The sequence below is a fragment of the Galleria mellonella genome, unplaced genomic scaffold (assembly GCF_026898425.1).
Source record: "Galleria mellonella isolate WM207_F2 unplaced genomic scaffold, CSIRO_AGI_GalMel_v1 utg165, whole genome shotgun sequence".
Taxonomy (NCBI): domain Eukaryota; kingdom Metazoa; phylum Arthropoda; class Insecta; order Lepidoptera; family Pyralidae; genus Galleria; species Galleria mellonella.
Genome location: NW_026442009.1, coordinates 1,468,961 through 1,486,405, shown reverse-complemented (window position 1 = coordinate 1,486,405; position 17,445 = coordinate 1,468,961). Strand labels below are relative to the sequence as shown.

The following is a 17,445-nucleotide window of genomic DNA, read 5'->3' as shown; positions in this document are numbered from 1 at the left end:
ACTCAACACGTACCAATCAAGTGGACAAAGTCACGGGTAAAAAGTTAGTTGATTAAGCTTGTAAAAATCTATGTATTATATATAAATGTTTAAAATATAATATAGATTTTTTATGATTCTTGTATTAACATAGAAAATATATTTTCTATACTTCTTTTCAAAAAACAATGTTCCATTGTCCAGTGGTTGGCTTATGTGCCACACTATATAAAAACAATATGAATTGTAGTTCTATTACTATATCAATTGAATTTGAATTGGGTTGCTAGTATCAAATATGATTAAAACTTCCTTTTTATGTACTTTCTTGCTAAACAAAATTTATTATTAAGCTCTACCTAAGTACGTACGTTAAACCTAAAGAGAAGTTTGTCCGGGCCTTATTTAATATTAAAAGATGTACTTATGGAAGAATATTGAGATTCCCGTTCCTCTACAAAGGTAAGGTCCTATTATTGAAATTTTAAAATTTCTTTACTTTACTCAAAAATATATTTCATAAATCAAATAATTTTACTCAGAAAAAACAACACAAGTATATTATATTGCATGCATAATGAACGAACCAAAATTAAAAGTTTTACAAAATTAAATTGGTAGCAGTTTATAACTTCGGAAATTTTCTTTCAAATCCCGGAAATTAAAAATATTACATAACTGCATGTAACAATACTATTATAATAATTTTAAATTTAACTATGTCAATATCATGAGTATACTAGCTACCCCGGCAAACAGGTAATAAACATTGTTTTGCCATATAAATAAATTTTCTAGATAAGGACACCCTAATCACCTAGCGGTCGACCTCCACATAGTTTCCCCTGGAAACCATCATAACTAATTTCGTCACGATGGGCTAAGTGACCTGCCTTTTCATTCTCAGCTATCATCCCTCACTGGTGCCCCGCCAGCATATACCGTTAGCGCAGGCGGAGTCACCATTCCATTATCGTCCATTAAAAAAATATATACATATATACTTTACGACTTATTCCCAAGCCTACCAAATATACCACCAAAAGGAAACTTTCTACAAAAGTCAATTGCTTGGGAACTAATAATAATAACTAGAGGGAGACTTTGTACAAGTCGTTTACTTGGGCACCTCTGTCCCATTCGTGTTTCTACCGTGAAGCAGTTGTGTTTGCATATCTGTGTTTCGATTTGAAGGGCGATTCGATTCGATATGGCGTGAATTTACAGGGTACAGAGGAATAACATCTGAGTTCTCAGGAAGGCAACACATGGGGGGTATCATAGGTGAAACAGTATACTCTACTATGTCCGTGGTACTGCTCATGTCTATAGGCGACAGTTACCACTTTCCATCAGGTGGGCCGTCAGCTTATTCTAAGTTATATATATATATATATATATATATATATATATATATATATATATATATATATATATATATATATATATATATATATTCTTTATTGCACTTGTAAGTTACATATAAAATATATACATAACAAAATTCATAAAAATCGGTAGAGCCGTTTCGATGGAGTTCAACCACAAACACCGTGGCACAAGATTTTTATGTATAAAACTAAATATGTATGAGTATTGAACGCGTATAAATGTATGTAAATATAAAGTAAAATATGAACCAATTGTATAAAAATCACAATACTAATATCAGCTCTAACTTCATGTGCTGTTGCTGTGCCGTGATAAATAAATAAATATTAGTTTTAAATTTTCTGTAATTGCGCTGACATTTAAAGCATTAAATATTTGGTAGAATACAGAAATTAGAAATCTACATATTATTATAAAAACATAGCAACAGATGCCCATTTAGTGTTAGGAAATCTATTTCATCTACATAGGTCGTTAGAATTGTCGAGAATCATACACCGTGAACTGACAGTACCCTAAAACAAATCATGGTGGAACGAACAATAATATAAAAGGTAGCGGTATTTCTATTTTTTTTTTGTAACAAATATGCTGGTACAGGTATAACTTGAGCCTTGAGGAAGGGCAACAACTTAGATAACATCAGACTGTATTTTAATAAAACTTTAGCAGACTGTATTTTAATAAAACCTTAGAGGGCGAAAAAGGTAAGTTTTGTAAGGAAAAATATATTAAATATACCTACTTGCAGGAGAGACGAGATTTGACATTCGAATTACTGTTACTATTGAATAATTGTATGAACAAAAAGTCATGAATAAAGTTAGTGTTTATTACTTTACATTTTATATGCAACTTAGAATGGCAAACAAACTGACGGCTCACCTGATGGAACGTAGTAACCGTCACCTATTGACCTGAACAATAAGTACCATGGACATAACAAAGTATACTATATCGTCCAATATACCCTTCATGCGTTGCCATTTCTGAGGAGTAAGGTGTCGCCTTTGTATCCTGTAATATCATTGCCATACATTTACATGATATATAAAAGGACGTATTACGCATAATATTTGATAAAAGGAAAGCTCGCGACGAGATAATATTATATTATAATTTTATTACATGCGCACCCTTATCAAGTACCTACTAAAATGAAATAAAAAGAAGAATGGCTCCCATCCCCAAAGACTTTTACAGCTGCACAAAAATCCCCTGTTTCTATTTTTCGTTAAACTTTTCTCGACATAAATTTTTCGATTAAAGCTCCGAATTGAAATTTAACCTAATTTAAGGCGAAATTTGACACACTTTCTAAAAAATACTTTAATAGTCTTTATATTGAATAAAATTCACTGAGAGAAAAAAAAATCAACATAAATACATTATAACCAGAAAAATGGGTAACTTAGGTGTTTGAATTTTGTTATCTCCACTTTCATCGTTCAACAAAGCGGTGAATAACTTACCTAAGTAAATTTAAACGCTGTCATAATAATACTGTGAAAGAATAATACAGTTCAACGAATGTTTAATTAAGTTTTTGCAATTCCAACATAATTGAAATACCTAAAACAGGTATGCGTAAAAGTATGCTTAATATAATAAAGATTGTGTTTAAAAAAATCGACTTCCAATTGTGGGAAACGCTGTTATTTTAATTTCAAAACTAAACTATATTCTATGAATCTGTAAGTATATTCTTTCAGATAAAAAAATTACAAATCGATTTAACTGACAGAATTATGAGGTAACAAACATAAAAAAATATAACCGAATGGAGAACCTTTTTAAAGTCTGTTGAAAAAATATGGACTCGCCGACAGAGACCACATAAATGAACACTACGAAAGGGATTCCCACGGGAAGAGGAAGATAATGGGTTCGCCTGAACGAAGACGCGAGCAACTGCTAAGCCCTTTCAATTATAATCCGTTTAAATATAATCAAGAATAGCTAACAGACTAGTCATTAACTTGACCAGTCTCAATGTAGCGATGGTTAGCACTAATAAAAAATATTAACTCATTAAATATTTCGATTTGTTCATTCAATGACTGTATGTGTATAACAATAGTGTTATACTTCTTTTCATACGAGTATACTTCGATATGTCTCATACAGTCACACATCAAAATATTTTATAACACCTACATTAATTTAGAACGCGGAGTTGTATGTTAACAAAAATGTTTGGTCTGCAAGAAGCAAGATTATAATAGGGTAGCATTTTCAAAGAAAAAAAAAATAGATATTTTAACCGATTACCTATCGATTGCAAAAATAATTATCAAAATCGGTTTCAAATTGGCGAAGATATCGCGTAATACACCCACAATAAATACGGGCGAATTGAAAACTTCTTTTTGAAGTTACTTAACAGTATATTTTACTTATCAATATAGGTCTTATTAAGTATGCCCCCTCCCCTGTGCGTTAACCACACATTACTATAATTATAGTGTAAATATAACGTGTGGTTAACGTAATATTGTGTTTATGTACTTAAGGTGTCTCTTTCAAGAACGGAAGTATGATTCTGTTCAAATAATCTCAATATACCTAATAATGATCATAACTCAGTTTCATAACAAGTTATGATGCACTACAGAGTCGAAACTTAAATTGAACAATGATATAATTGTGGAGATACTTGAAGGAGAATTGTTTATTAATTATACAAATAATACACAAGTTAGAAGCTAATGTGAGAAAACATTCTTGCACAATGAGGTCTCAATATGCATACGATGACGTGATTTCTAGCGGTATCATTTATGGTACAAGTAAAAATCGTTCAGCGTTACAAAAAAAATTATAAACAAAATATGTTCAAGTCAAATACTTATATAATACATATTAGTCATTCAAAGTTAGTACTTTTTTATGTAACTTAGAATTGCAAATAAATTAACGGCCCATCTGGTGGAAAATGGTAAACATCTTATATCTTCATAATAATTATGTGTCAAGTGATTAGTTATTGAATTTGTTTAAATAATTAAGTATATTTACAATTAACGTACGTCGTTCAAGTTCTAAAGGAAAATATTTTAACTTTAATTACATCCTGCGTTTTAACAATATAAATTATATTAAAACAGGTTCTATTAAACAAGTACAATTTGCTTTAAAAAATAAAAAATACGATTGCCCTCACAATCAATATCAAAGTCAGTAACAAAATGATGTATGGATTCTAACGATGCTCCACGCATTCAAATCTATTCACGCCATTTGAGGTTATGGTCGTATATAGAAACTTACATGCATACACATATGAAAAAAAATTTTACTCCTTTTTTTGGGCAGTGGTATAAAAAAGTAAGTAATTTAATATACGTTAAAATCTTCCAACTAAATTCATTAATATATAATATTTAATTAAGTTAAATTAATTTGAAAATGACTAACTTAGAAATCGCAAGAGGTCGTAAGTTCGATTCTGGCCAATAACAAAAACATTTGTGTGTCAATTTAAATTTCTGTTAACTTTACAGTGTAAGAAATCAGGGTCAACAACCCAAACGAATCTGAGTGATGATGGTAGGATTGCTCTTTGCAACGATGGCTACACTACTCGAACATATTATGCTTGAGTATTGTGAGCTTATAGAACATTACGTTCACCACAACGGCAACAGTCGCTAATGTCTCTGACCACCTCACTAAGTATTCTCACGACGGTAATCCCTGACAATATAATTATACAGTCGTAAGCAGTATGTTGTGTAGTCCCAGTATACTCGTAGAGTGGGCCACCCCTTCCTTTCTCGTCGGTATCGTAAGGGACGGATAAGGGAACTAAATGGTCGAGGGATGGGTAGCAGCGTCCCTCTTAAAACATCACCAAAGTCAAACTATGGTTGCCAACCCACCTGTAAAGCGCAACTACTTGCAAAACCCCCCTTATGGATGAGGCTTATGTTCAGCAGTGGACAGATAACGGTTGATGTGATGATGATTTGTAATAAAGCATTATTTATTTTAAATTATATTATTATCAATTTCCAGAGTTCGTCGTCTCTTCATCGATTATTTGTGTATACATAATTTAAATAAATAAAACAATTACATAATCAATTTTATTCTGTTAATTTACTTTAAAAAAATAACAAACCTAAATAAATATCTTAAAATTTATTTTTTATTTTTAATAACAATGTTACTATAATTGGACCTAACGCTATTAGGAGACCTCGTTGTTGGCATTAAAACGGTACCCGTACCGAACCGCTGCAAAACTACACTTTATTATGTACACGTATACTGACTGCGCTGGCCTCATAAATTACCTTTGCAAACACATCATAGTTTTATTTTTCCGACAAAACCAACAAATAGTAAGCTTTTACATCAACACTTATGTATGGACGTAAAACGTGAATAAGGCAAGAAAAATAAGTAGAAATAAAGCCATAAAAATTGGAATTACTTAATGTGTTCTAATGTTTAAAGTGCCTCTCTTTATACTATATAGCTACATTAGAGAAATTGGATTGAAAGATGATATAGTGACAAAGACTAACTGAAGATCTACCTACTATTAAATTGGTCAGTTGAAATACATCCAGATTACAAAAGAATTGCGAAAAAGATAAATAATATCAAGCGAGAACGAATGAAAATGTCGGTGAGTGCCGTACTAGGCAGATGTAGGTAGATTGACCAAATAGGCGATGTACTGATAGGCGCCAACTAAAATGTAAATAGATGGTAAACAAGCTGACGGACCACCTGATGTTAAGCGGTAAGTCGCCTATAGATACGAGGTCTGTCCGGAAAGTTCGTATAAAAGTGTTCTGGAATGCGAGAAAGAGGAGTGGGGAGGCCAGGTAAGCGCAGGACCCCTTCCTTATGTCCCTAACAATGCTTCAGTTCTGGTCTGACCGCCGTGCGGTGCGAACTGGCTTGTCACGCCATCTGTGAAGTTACCTCTTAACGAAACCCCGTCGGCATGGAGCCCGCTTCCGTTGAAGAGCAGCGCGTCGTAATCAAGTTTCTCTCGAAACTCGGCAAGAATGGCCGTGAAATTTTTGCCGATCTCAGAACAGTTTATGGGGATGATGCTGTGAAGGAACCAACCGTCCACAAGTGGCTAAAAAGATTCAGAGAGGGCCGAGACAATGTTGATTGTTTTTTTCGATGTTCGGGGGATTGTCCATCAAGAATTCGTCCCTCCAGGCCAGACAGTTGATGGAAAATTCTACGTCGATGTGCTCAGACGCCTCAAAGCTCGTGTGGCACGAGTTCGTCCAGAATTGGCGCGAGAGGGGCGTTGGATTCTTCACCACGACAATGCCCCTGCCCACACCTCTCTTGTTGTCCGTGAGTTTTTGAGTAAAAATTCCATTACGGTGACCGAACACCCCCCCTATTCGCCGGATTTGGCCCCGTGTGACTTCTTCTTGTTCCCAAAAACCAAATTGGTACTTCGGGGGCGGCATTTGGGGGACATAAATGAGATAAAAAAAGCTACGACGGGGCAGCTGAGAAACCTACAACCAGAGGACTTTCAAGGAGCCTTCTCACAGTGGAAACGGCGTTGGCACAAGTGCATTATGTCACAGGGGGAGTACTTTGAAGGGGATAAAATTGATTTACCTGAATAATTGTAAAATAAAATTTTTAAAAAACTTTTATACGTACTTTCCGGACAAACCTCGTATGAACAGTACCATGGATATTACAGAGTATACTGTATCGCCCATGAGACTCATCATACGTTGCTCTGTATCCTATAATTTTGTTGCCTTGTCCCACCCTTAAAAACGAAACACAGCTACGCAAACAGAACTACTTCACGGCAGAAACACGAATGGGACAGAAATACCCAAGCAGACAACTTTTGTACAAAGTATCCCTCTGGCCATATAATTAAAGTAACTACGTTTTTGTCATCAACTGTTGCCATATCTAACATAAAGTTACAACCTTTATTTTCTTACGTCGGTTTAGTAAACCATTAAGCTATAACACTAACTAAATATAATAATATTAATAATAAAGAAATACGTGATGTATTAAAATGGATAATATAATAATAAATTCTAATAAGACCATAGATTTTGATATGAACGTGTTGAATGCAGTATAAACATTCTCCAATAATAGTAAGAAATGGTACTCGTAGTTACATATTATGCACGTTCGTTGTGCTGACGTCGTGGCTTTTATGCATTGATCCACCTCAGATAGCACATACATTGATTAAAGTCACAAATTATTTTTGATTCAAGTAGATATTACAAAGAACTGCTTCTATCTTGCGTGCAAACGTTTGTATTTTACTACTTATATGCTGCGGCAAATTTTTTTATTCGGAGAAACATTTAGAGGATTGACAAAAATCATTCTTATTTTCGAGAGAGATCCATTGGTACGAAAGGTTTGCTATTAATAAATGGCTTATGTAATATCACATTCACAACACATTAAAATTACGATAATAAAAATAGAGAATTCAATAGAAACAAAACACAGCTATAAATAATAAGATGATAAGATATTACGAAAATATTTGAATTGAGATCGCTTCAATCATTATACAATTAATTTGGACGAACATTGAATAAACCCTATTCCTTGTAAAAAATATTTTTTAAAATTGGTTTCGAATTGGCGATATAATAGCGGTTTTTGAATTACTACAAAAGAAGTTCATATCTTCTAGTTTTCTTTTTTTATACGACAATATTTATTTGTTACCTCACATCATAATTATCCTCCTTATAAATGATTCAGTGCCAAAATTTTTTCTGTCAAACAAGCAATGGCTTATGCTGTATCAATCCCGCAAATGACTGATTAGTCTGTAAATATATCTTATCATATTGTGCCAGCAATAACAATATTAATAAATAAATTAAATACTTAATATTTCTAATGGAAGAAGCAATTTAAACAATTAACTAAGTACGAGATATGACTTGAGAATATTGCATGTAAAGCCTCGCATGCATTACTAGAAGTAGCTAAGGCTAAGCGGAGATTTGTGGCCGCGTGCGACATTCGCAGTTGAAGCGAGGTCGACGGAAACCTCATGTGAGCGTCGCAATGCAAATTACCGTCCTCATCCCGTATACACCAAGTGGAATAGAACGAACTGTTTTGCTTTATTTGTTGTTCACATTCTAAAATATTGAATCTAATATGACATATAAAAATCCAAGTAAATATATTTTGTTTAAACATAATATACTCAATATATACCTGTGTTGTATATATCTGTCCCTAATGACGGTTTAATACTGGAAGGTGTTCTCTACCAGTTGTACATTAAACAAATAAAAAATAGCAATACACTTATATCCATGAATTAGATAATATATATTAAATATAATAATACATACATTTATACACAAAATACAGATAAAAATCTTCCTTTATTTTGATATAAAGATTTAAATATATCTCTTATACAACGTCATAAATAAACTCAGAAATTATTCTAACAAAACAGGTAGTTGCTCTATGATTATGTGAAAGAAATGACGTCATTATAATAAAAACTGATGAAAATTGCCTCTGGCCTTTGTTAACATTATTACATTTTTATTTTTTGTTAAATTATTTCTGACGAAGGTTTATTTATAATTATTTTTATCTTTATTTTTCAGTTTTTCGTTTCAATTTTCTCTTACGAACGCTCAAGTTGTCGAATGGACTCCATACCGAGATTTTTAGTCTACAGTATAAGTTTTTTCAAAAAAGGTGTATTAAGGTTTTTAGGGTTGACAACAATCACATGACACTCCTAGTGTTACAAGCGTCCATAGGCTACAATGACCATCGGACGGGCTATATGCTTGTTCGCAATTTTCGTGGTTTAAAAAAATTACTAATATGATTCCACAAGGGGGAAAGGGATTGTTAGTAATAAAGATTGAGAATCCTATTGTTAGCAATATACCCAACCAGGTCGACCTCCTCGCGGTTCCACCTGGAAACTATCATGGTTAATTCCTGATGAATTCATCATGATGGGCTAACTGGCTGGCTTTCATTCTCATCTATCACCCTTCACTGGTGCTCCGCCAGCGTATCACGTTAGCCCAGGCCATACCATTTTCACCCATCAAAAAAAATATGATTTCTCAAAGAATCATCATCATATCAGCCCTTATCTGTCCACTGCTGAGCATAGGCCTTTCCCTATTGGAGGGTTTTGAAAGTAGTTACCTCGCTTGACAGACGAATTGGCAACTACAATTAGGCTTTGGTAATATTTAAAGAGGGACGCAGCTGCCCATCCCTCTAACATTAAGTCCACTTACGACACCCACGGAAAAATAAGAGGTAACTTATTTCTATGTCTAGTCGAACCACATGACTGATCGAGGAATATTAAAATGATGATTGGATTTTATTTAACTTTGTATCTATGTCCAAATTTAGTGACTTTTAATTGCTTAGTAAAATAGCAAACCATGCCGATTTCACTGTTTTCGTTTTTCATAAAATACACATACAAACATATTTCCTAATAATTATTATATTACATAAAACTTTCTATACATAAAAGAATTGAAAATTAGTTAAAAGAAGTCAAGCCTCTTTTAATATTAGTTTAGATATACGAAAACACGTAACGTTAAATCTTTTAAAAAAGTATGTATCTTGATTACAGGTCGAATTAAATATCCCTAAAATACCAACGTTCTTCCCAGTCGAATGTTTGATTCGATTGAAAACCAGGCAGTTAGTGGCAACAAATAAATACGTGGAAAATATATTAAACACACATATGTATTGTATATCTGTATTTGTACTGAACACTTACGGTGTATCAATCACAATACGCGCCTGGCATGATGTACGTGCGCGCGGTAATAGGATTGTCGGATCAGCGATTCAGCTTGTACCACGCGTACAGAATAAAAAATAAATAATTATATCAATTCCAAACCCTTGTATGGTTCAACGCCTTTTCGGCAAACTATAGGAATGTGTCACGAATATCCGGTTTTTACTTTTGACATACCGATCGAACTATCCTTGATCCTAAATTTTTTTATATAGGTACGAATACATACATATTTTCCTAATAATCTAGACCAATGTTTTCTTCAATGTTCGTGTGTACAACTCGGAGCATCAGGGGAGGAAGAGAATGTTAATAATGGGTCTAACAACCCCATTACTAGCCACCCTATCAGAAAAACGAAGAAATAATTAGATAGGTCAAATAAAAAATAAGTGTCATATCGTATACAGAAGTCAAGAATATAGGCTGGGACAAAGCCAATTGAAAAAATATATACAAATTATTTGCGTTGACAACACGAAACTTTAAAATTGCAATGAATAAACGATATTATACAGTGTATTTTTAATAATAACTGGAAACCAAACACAAGTATACGAGAAAGTAATAAAAGTTTTTTAAAAATTTTATTTTACAATTATTCAGGTAAATCAATTTTATCCCCTTCAAAGTCATAATGCAATGTGCCAACGCCGTTTCCACTGTGAGAAGGCTCCTTGAAAGTCCTCTGGTTGTAGGTTTCTCAGCTCCGTCGTAGCTTTTTTTATCTCATTTATGTCCCCCAAATGCCCCCCCCGAAGTACCAATTTGGTTTTTGGGAACAAGAAGAAGTCACACGGGGCCAAATCCGGCGAATAGGGGGGGTGTTCGGTCACCGTAATGGAATTTTTACTCAAAAACTCACGGACAACAAGAGAGGTGTGGGCAGGGGCATTGTCGTGGTGAAGAATCCAACGCCCCTCTCGCGCCAATTCTGGACGAACTCGTGCCACACGAGCTTTGAGGCGTCTGAGAACATCGACGTAGAATTTTCCATCAACTGTCTGGCCTAACGAATATGGACAATCCCCCGAACATCGAAAAAAATCAACATTGTCTCGGCCCTCTCTGAATCTTTTTAGCCACTTGTGGACGGTTGGTTCCTTCACAGCATCATCCCCATAAACTGTTCTGAGATCGGCAAAAATTTCACGGCCATTCTTGCCGAGTTTCGAGAGAAACTTGATTACGACGCGCTGCTCTTCAACGGAAGCGGGCTCCATGCCGACGGGGTTTCGTTAAGATGCCACAGATGGCGTGACAAGCCAGTACGATCAGACCAGAACTGAAGCATTGTTAGGGACATAAGGAAGGGGTCCTGCGCTTACCTGGCCTCCCCACTCCTCTTTCTCGCATTCCAGAACACTTTTAGAACTTTCCGGACAGACCTCGTAAGTCACTATTGATTGCAAAATTTATTATCAGAATAGGTTCATAATAGGGAAAATATTGCGTAACACAAGTACATGCTAAAAAATACAAACGAATTAAGATCCTCCTTCTTTTTGAAGCCACTTAATAAAATTAGACGAGCCGAGAACAATATTTTTGAGGATTTTGAAATATCAATTTTGAAAAATATCATGTAGACAATAAAGACTGCCACAGTCAACTCCGCATAATACACTGGAATCTGCCATTGAAAAATGCCAATACCATATACGATCAACTACATTTTATACGAGACAGCATAGAACGAGACTTCATAGATTCAGTTAGTACATAGTAAAAATCAAAGTCATCTTAATATATGAATATATTATTAGGAGTATAACAAACATATTTAAAAATAATTTTCAACTCATTGCATCGGAATATTCATGTATGTATATATGTATCTTAACATACACAAAATTTAAGTTAGTTAAAAAGTACTTATTATTCGTAACTATATTTCCAAATTATAATCTTCATTCTACTTGACACATAGAAACTTCGTTGTCATTGCTCTATAAGCCATTTATCAATAATCTAAAATACCTCTAACAGACCTTCAAACATGATATGTGCATTGCATTATTTATAAATGATATATTAAAATAGGTATTTAACCTACTTAGAAAGATATTACAGGCTTATAAAAAACGAGATTCTATAAAAAAAAGCATAAGAGCCACTAGTTGACCTTAAAGTTATGACAATTCACTCTACATTAGTCCATTTCGGCGTTGTATTTACTATTTACTGTCCATTTTACAATTTTTTTTTATTCAACTTAGAATGGCAAACATGCTGACGGCCTACCTAATGGAAAGCGGTAACTGTCGCCTATAGATATGAGCAGTTCCATGAACATAACAGAATATACTGTTTCGGTCCATGCGTTGCCATTCCTGAGGACTCAGTGTTATTCCTCTGTACCCTGTAAATTTACTGCCATATCCCACCTTCCAAACCGAAATACAGCTATGCTAACACAACTGCTTCACGGAAGAAACACGAATGAGACAGAGGTGCCCAAGCAAACGGCTCGTACAATGTCTCCCTCTAGTTATAAGTACATAAAAATAAATTTATACTTTATCGATAAGATCCTTATTATCCTTATAGATTTTATCACAAAGAAACTGATTATTATAATATCGTTTTAATTTTACTTGTAACTTTATTAAATATGGTCTCTTAAATTAGATAATGATCTAATTATAAATTGCTTACGTGATTTGAAAGTGCCCGTGGGCGGGCATGCATTAGTGATTTATCAAATTATAATTCAATTTAATAATGCCCATCAGTGAACTTATGATAACAATTAACAGTTGTTACGTACTTATATGATAAAATTTCTTGAAAATTTGAAATAACTAGAATGCATAGTACACATTAATTAAACAGGAATCTACTCACCATTTCGAGAGACATCTAGCTCGACTAAATTTTCAAAATTTTGTATATCTGGTGGAAGTTTGTGTATTTCATTATCACTAAGACCTAATCTTCTTAACCGATGTAGTCTGAAGAAATTCTGAAACAACAGAGAAAAAAATTATTAAAATGTTTTAAACATGTGTTAAGAACACCTTTATTCATGAGCACTGTTCAAATTTGGATCAATAAATTTATGATATTTCATTAAAATTGTATTTATTATATCTTGCCTTGTCATTTTAACACCTCAACTAATATATATTTTACGTAAACATACGTTACTCTTAATTCTGAGAGTCTACCAAGAAATGTTTTTTGAAATTTCGAGGCCGAACGAAACACAAATTTGATGTTAAAAGTACATGATACATACCATTTATAAATATTAAAAAAGTTAAAATATCGTTCCTTTTGGACTTTTAAAGTAGGATTTATAACAAACGAAGTGGCAAGCTCGATTTACTGGGACGACTTCGGTATGAACAAAACACGATATTAAGTCCGAAAATTCAGAATTACATTTCATGGTAGACCCCCTGGTTACTTAAACAAAGTCGCGGGCATAACTAGTATATTTTAGGTAATATTATTCTCATTATCTTAAGACAATATTCGGAAAAGTCTATTCCTAAATAACAAAATAAACTAAGAAAAAGTAATTACTTTATCACTTATCTAAATTGATAAAGCATAAATACATCATTAAATAGTGTTTGACTTTACTTGACTCCTTCTACTAAAATTTAACCATAAAAATGTAAACTGCTGATAACCATTTACTAGTAGCAGTTAGTAGCTATACAAGAAAACAAACTATTGTATTTGTGGATTTATCGATTTTTTGTATTTTGTACAGCCAGCGTAAGATTATTGAATAATAGAAAATAAGTTGTATTACGCTGAATTAATTGATGTTATGTTGTTGTTTATATTACCATATCGTTTATTTATTTGTTGATGTCAGTGATTAGTTGGTAGATAACTTTTTAAAAATAAAACAAAAGTGGTTATAAGCGTGATAATAAAAAGATTTTTAAAATAGGTAAAAACCAAATGATGACTCCGCCTACGCTCAAGTCACTTGATATAACGAAACCATAAGAAATAACCACGAAAGTTTCTAATAGTATTAAGGTAGTCCTAACAGGATACATCGCTAGCAATGGAACAGCTAGTTCCCATTACTAATAATCCCCGCCCGCTTGTCATTAAGGATAAATAGGTCACCCCAGTAAAAAGGTCGTTCGTTTTTATCAAAAGTATTGTATTCCGTGCACCAACTCTAGCGTTCGAAGAGTATATACGAACCAGTAGAAGTCAAAAACAAGACATTGTTTTATTCTTATTATCCTATACGAGACCAGATTATTTATCTTTTTTTATAAAATTTAAATATATGCATGACTACATCCCTTAAGGCAATTAAACAGGTGCCAAAAAAAAAGGTGCCAAGTGGCTTTTGTAATAATTTAAAGGCTATTTAATGCAAATAAACTAATTTATTTTCATTTTAATTTCATTACCCGTCTATCAATATCTATATCGTCTTCATTATTCTTAGAACATACAAAATACCCATAACCCAAATCATCTGGGATCATTTATTATGCTAATCCAAAGTTGTTCTAATAGCAAAAGGACCAATTAAATAAGTTATATTAGACTATCAGTTTCCCGCAACTTTGCCTATGCAGAAATCGTTATTCCATGTACCTAGTAACTTCGGAAAATTCCTTGTTTTTATAAAAAAGTGCCCATGTATAAAATTTTGATTAAGTAACAAACATGCAAACATTAAAACATGTTAGCAAAATTTCACATTTATAATAGTAGTAATAACAATATTTGGTAGGTAATAGGAAATAAAGATTATTTCTATTGAGAACAGTGCTCAGACTTAACTAAGATGAATAATATTCATGGCAGAAATTCTATCATGAGTGTTATAACTTTTAAAATAGAGCCTAGCCATAATACTAATAATTTATCTATTTAATGGCCAACATCCTTCTCTAATGGGTAGAAATCCACCTTAATGGGATATTACAGCATAATACAAACTTTGTCAGCAGAAAACTAACAGTAAAATCTATCATCTAATAGGTTTCAAAGTTTATTCTAACAGTCTATATTTTGCTTGTCCAAAAAAATAAGTTTTTTTTAATGGGTAATTAATGGCATGGTTATCCTGCCGGCGCTATCGTTATACACTGTTAGCAATGGGGACTATTTGTTTATCTGTATCTTTGTTTCCCCACCTCACAAAAACTATTGTAGAATATAGGATCCAGTCATTACAGATATATTCCAGAATTAAAATGTGATAAATGTATGAATTAGAAGTTGTATGTTTAATTCATTTTCCTACTTTCATAATCCACTTATACAAAGCCATGAGTAAAATAAAAATTTTTATATGTCAGCACTTTGTATTTCTTGACCTTTTTCCTTTAATTCAGAATCATTTCCATAAATTCCAAAGAATACCAAAATGGCTATTAGATCATTTATAATAAATATGATTCTTTAAGCCTGAAAAAATATACTTAAATAAATATACTTCTTGAAACACAAAGTACTTCCACATCAGGGTGGATGATTATTTACTTTATTGTAACAAAATAATGATGACTATTCAACTATTTAGAACCATATATCAGTTTTATCAAATATGGAAATGGATTCTCAAAGGAGAGAATTATTTCTACATGACACGTTTTCATCTGCTTGCTCACAAAAAAAAACTGAAAAAAAAAAACAGATATAATTTTTTAACACTAACAGGACTTGAGGTGCTGAAAAATTTTTCATTCCTCATTTTTTATATAATATTGGTCAGAGACAATGAGTTGCTCAGTTTTTTAGTTTTTAATTTAGAAACACCCACATATATATATTTTTAATGAAAATGGAATGGTGACTCTGCCTGCACTATCAGTATACACTGGTGGGGTACCAATGGAAAATAATAGGCGAGAGTGAATGCAAGTCAGTTGGCCTAAATAGGTATATTTAAGGGGGACTGGATGGCCTGGTCCACCACAGAATCACCTGGTGTCCAACCATAATCAGCAGTGGGGCTCTCAGCTTTAAGTGAAAACATATCTAAGAATATGATATCTTTTCAAGAGGTCAGGCTTCCAGTGAAAATGATCTTAAATATTATCATATCATGCCAATAGCTGATGTCTAATCTATTCCAGAAAATAAGTGAGGTCCAGGAGGTATCAATTACTAAAATACTATCTTTAATGACTGTTCAAAATTAACCTTGTTGTAATAAAATGTGGTTCAATTTTAAATAAATAACACATTTTGTTAGTTAATTAAATGATTTGTTGTGGTGTTTATGACCATTGAGAATGTGGTGTGACATGTAAATTAAAAAAAATGCCACACACGACAGTTAAACTAACCATTTATGACTCATCAAGTACATATTAACATTAAACAAGTTCTGTGTCGTTTGCCCATAGCATTAAACCTAACTTGCAAGATTCCAGGAGACCCAAATTCTAACAATTGTTTTATTTTGGTTTGTCTAAAGCTTGCCAAGACTTATATTCAGTTGCAATTATACTAGATTAATAATTAAGATATTGCAATAACTAATCATTATTGTTTAATTAGGATATTGGCATATTGGATAGTAATGGAAGTATTAAAGCTTTAAATATTCACTAGAATTACAGATTACATTTTGTTATCAAATTATAAGGCAAATTTTGTGAAAAAATAATCTCGGACTTGTCTAAAATTGTTTTCATCAACAATTTTGAAGCGAATAACGAATTTGTAAATAAATGAAACAGATAAAAATATAATGATAAACAAATCATTAGAAATGACAATTTGTAAATTACATTTTTATCGTTTGATGAACATAGTACTGTGTTTTTAAATAACGGAATTTAAAATAAATAAGCATACCCAATCAGAGCAAAATGAATTGATGATATTTACAACGAAGTGATAAGGTGAACGCCCACGAGCGAATTTGAGTCTCTTGTAGGTTACTGCAAAACTTACCTTCGGCAGGTCCCGTATATGATTGGCATCCAAAAAAAGTTCTTCCAAACTCCTGGAATATCGCAATATGTCTTCAGGCACTGTTGGCAACGAGCAATGCCGCTTGTCTACACATTCCACTTGGCGATTACATTTGAACAAAGGTATACATCGAAACATGTTGGACACTACACTTCAAACAAACTATAATTAAATAAACCACTATAACGACACATATTTGAGCACTTTCAAGTATCTAACACTATTTCGTCATTGTAAAATGTTATTGATAATGAAAATAATCCAAAAATTGTAACTTGCACCTCACCCTAGAAATAGAAGCCACAAACTGTCAGTGTTACCAAAATAGAATTATTTTCGTACTATTC

The 17,445-nt window shown here is 32.9% G+C and overlaps 1 protein-coding gene across 12 annotated transcripts in view; it reads right to left on the bottom strand.

The window, feature by feature from the left end:
- The window catches only part of LOC113519076 (protein lap4-like), a 95,895-nt gene extending 78,471 nt beyond the window's left edge, over positions 1-17,424 (bottom strand). For 6 of the 12 annotated variants that reach the window (XM_052892701.1, XM_052892707.1, XM_052892704.1 and 3 more), the window contains exons 1-2: positions 17,078-17,424; positions 13,028-13,145 (exon numbers count right to left, since the gene is read on the bottom strand). In XM_052892701.1, the coding sequence (XP_052748661.1) occupies positions 13,028-13,145; positions 17,078-17,236 (277 nt within the window). In that variant the 5' untranslated portion in view covers positions 17,237-17,424. The remainder of the gene's footprint in view (positions 1-13,027; positions 13,146-17,077) is intronic. The other 6 variants (XM_052892705.1, XM_052892709.1, XM_052892710.1 and 3 more) reach the window with 1 other exon arrangement.
- Positions 17,425-17,445: the final 21 nt, after the last annotated feature.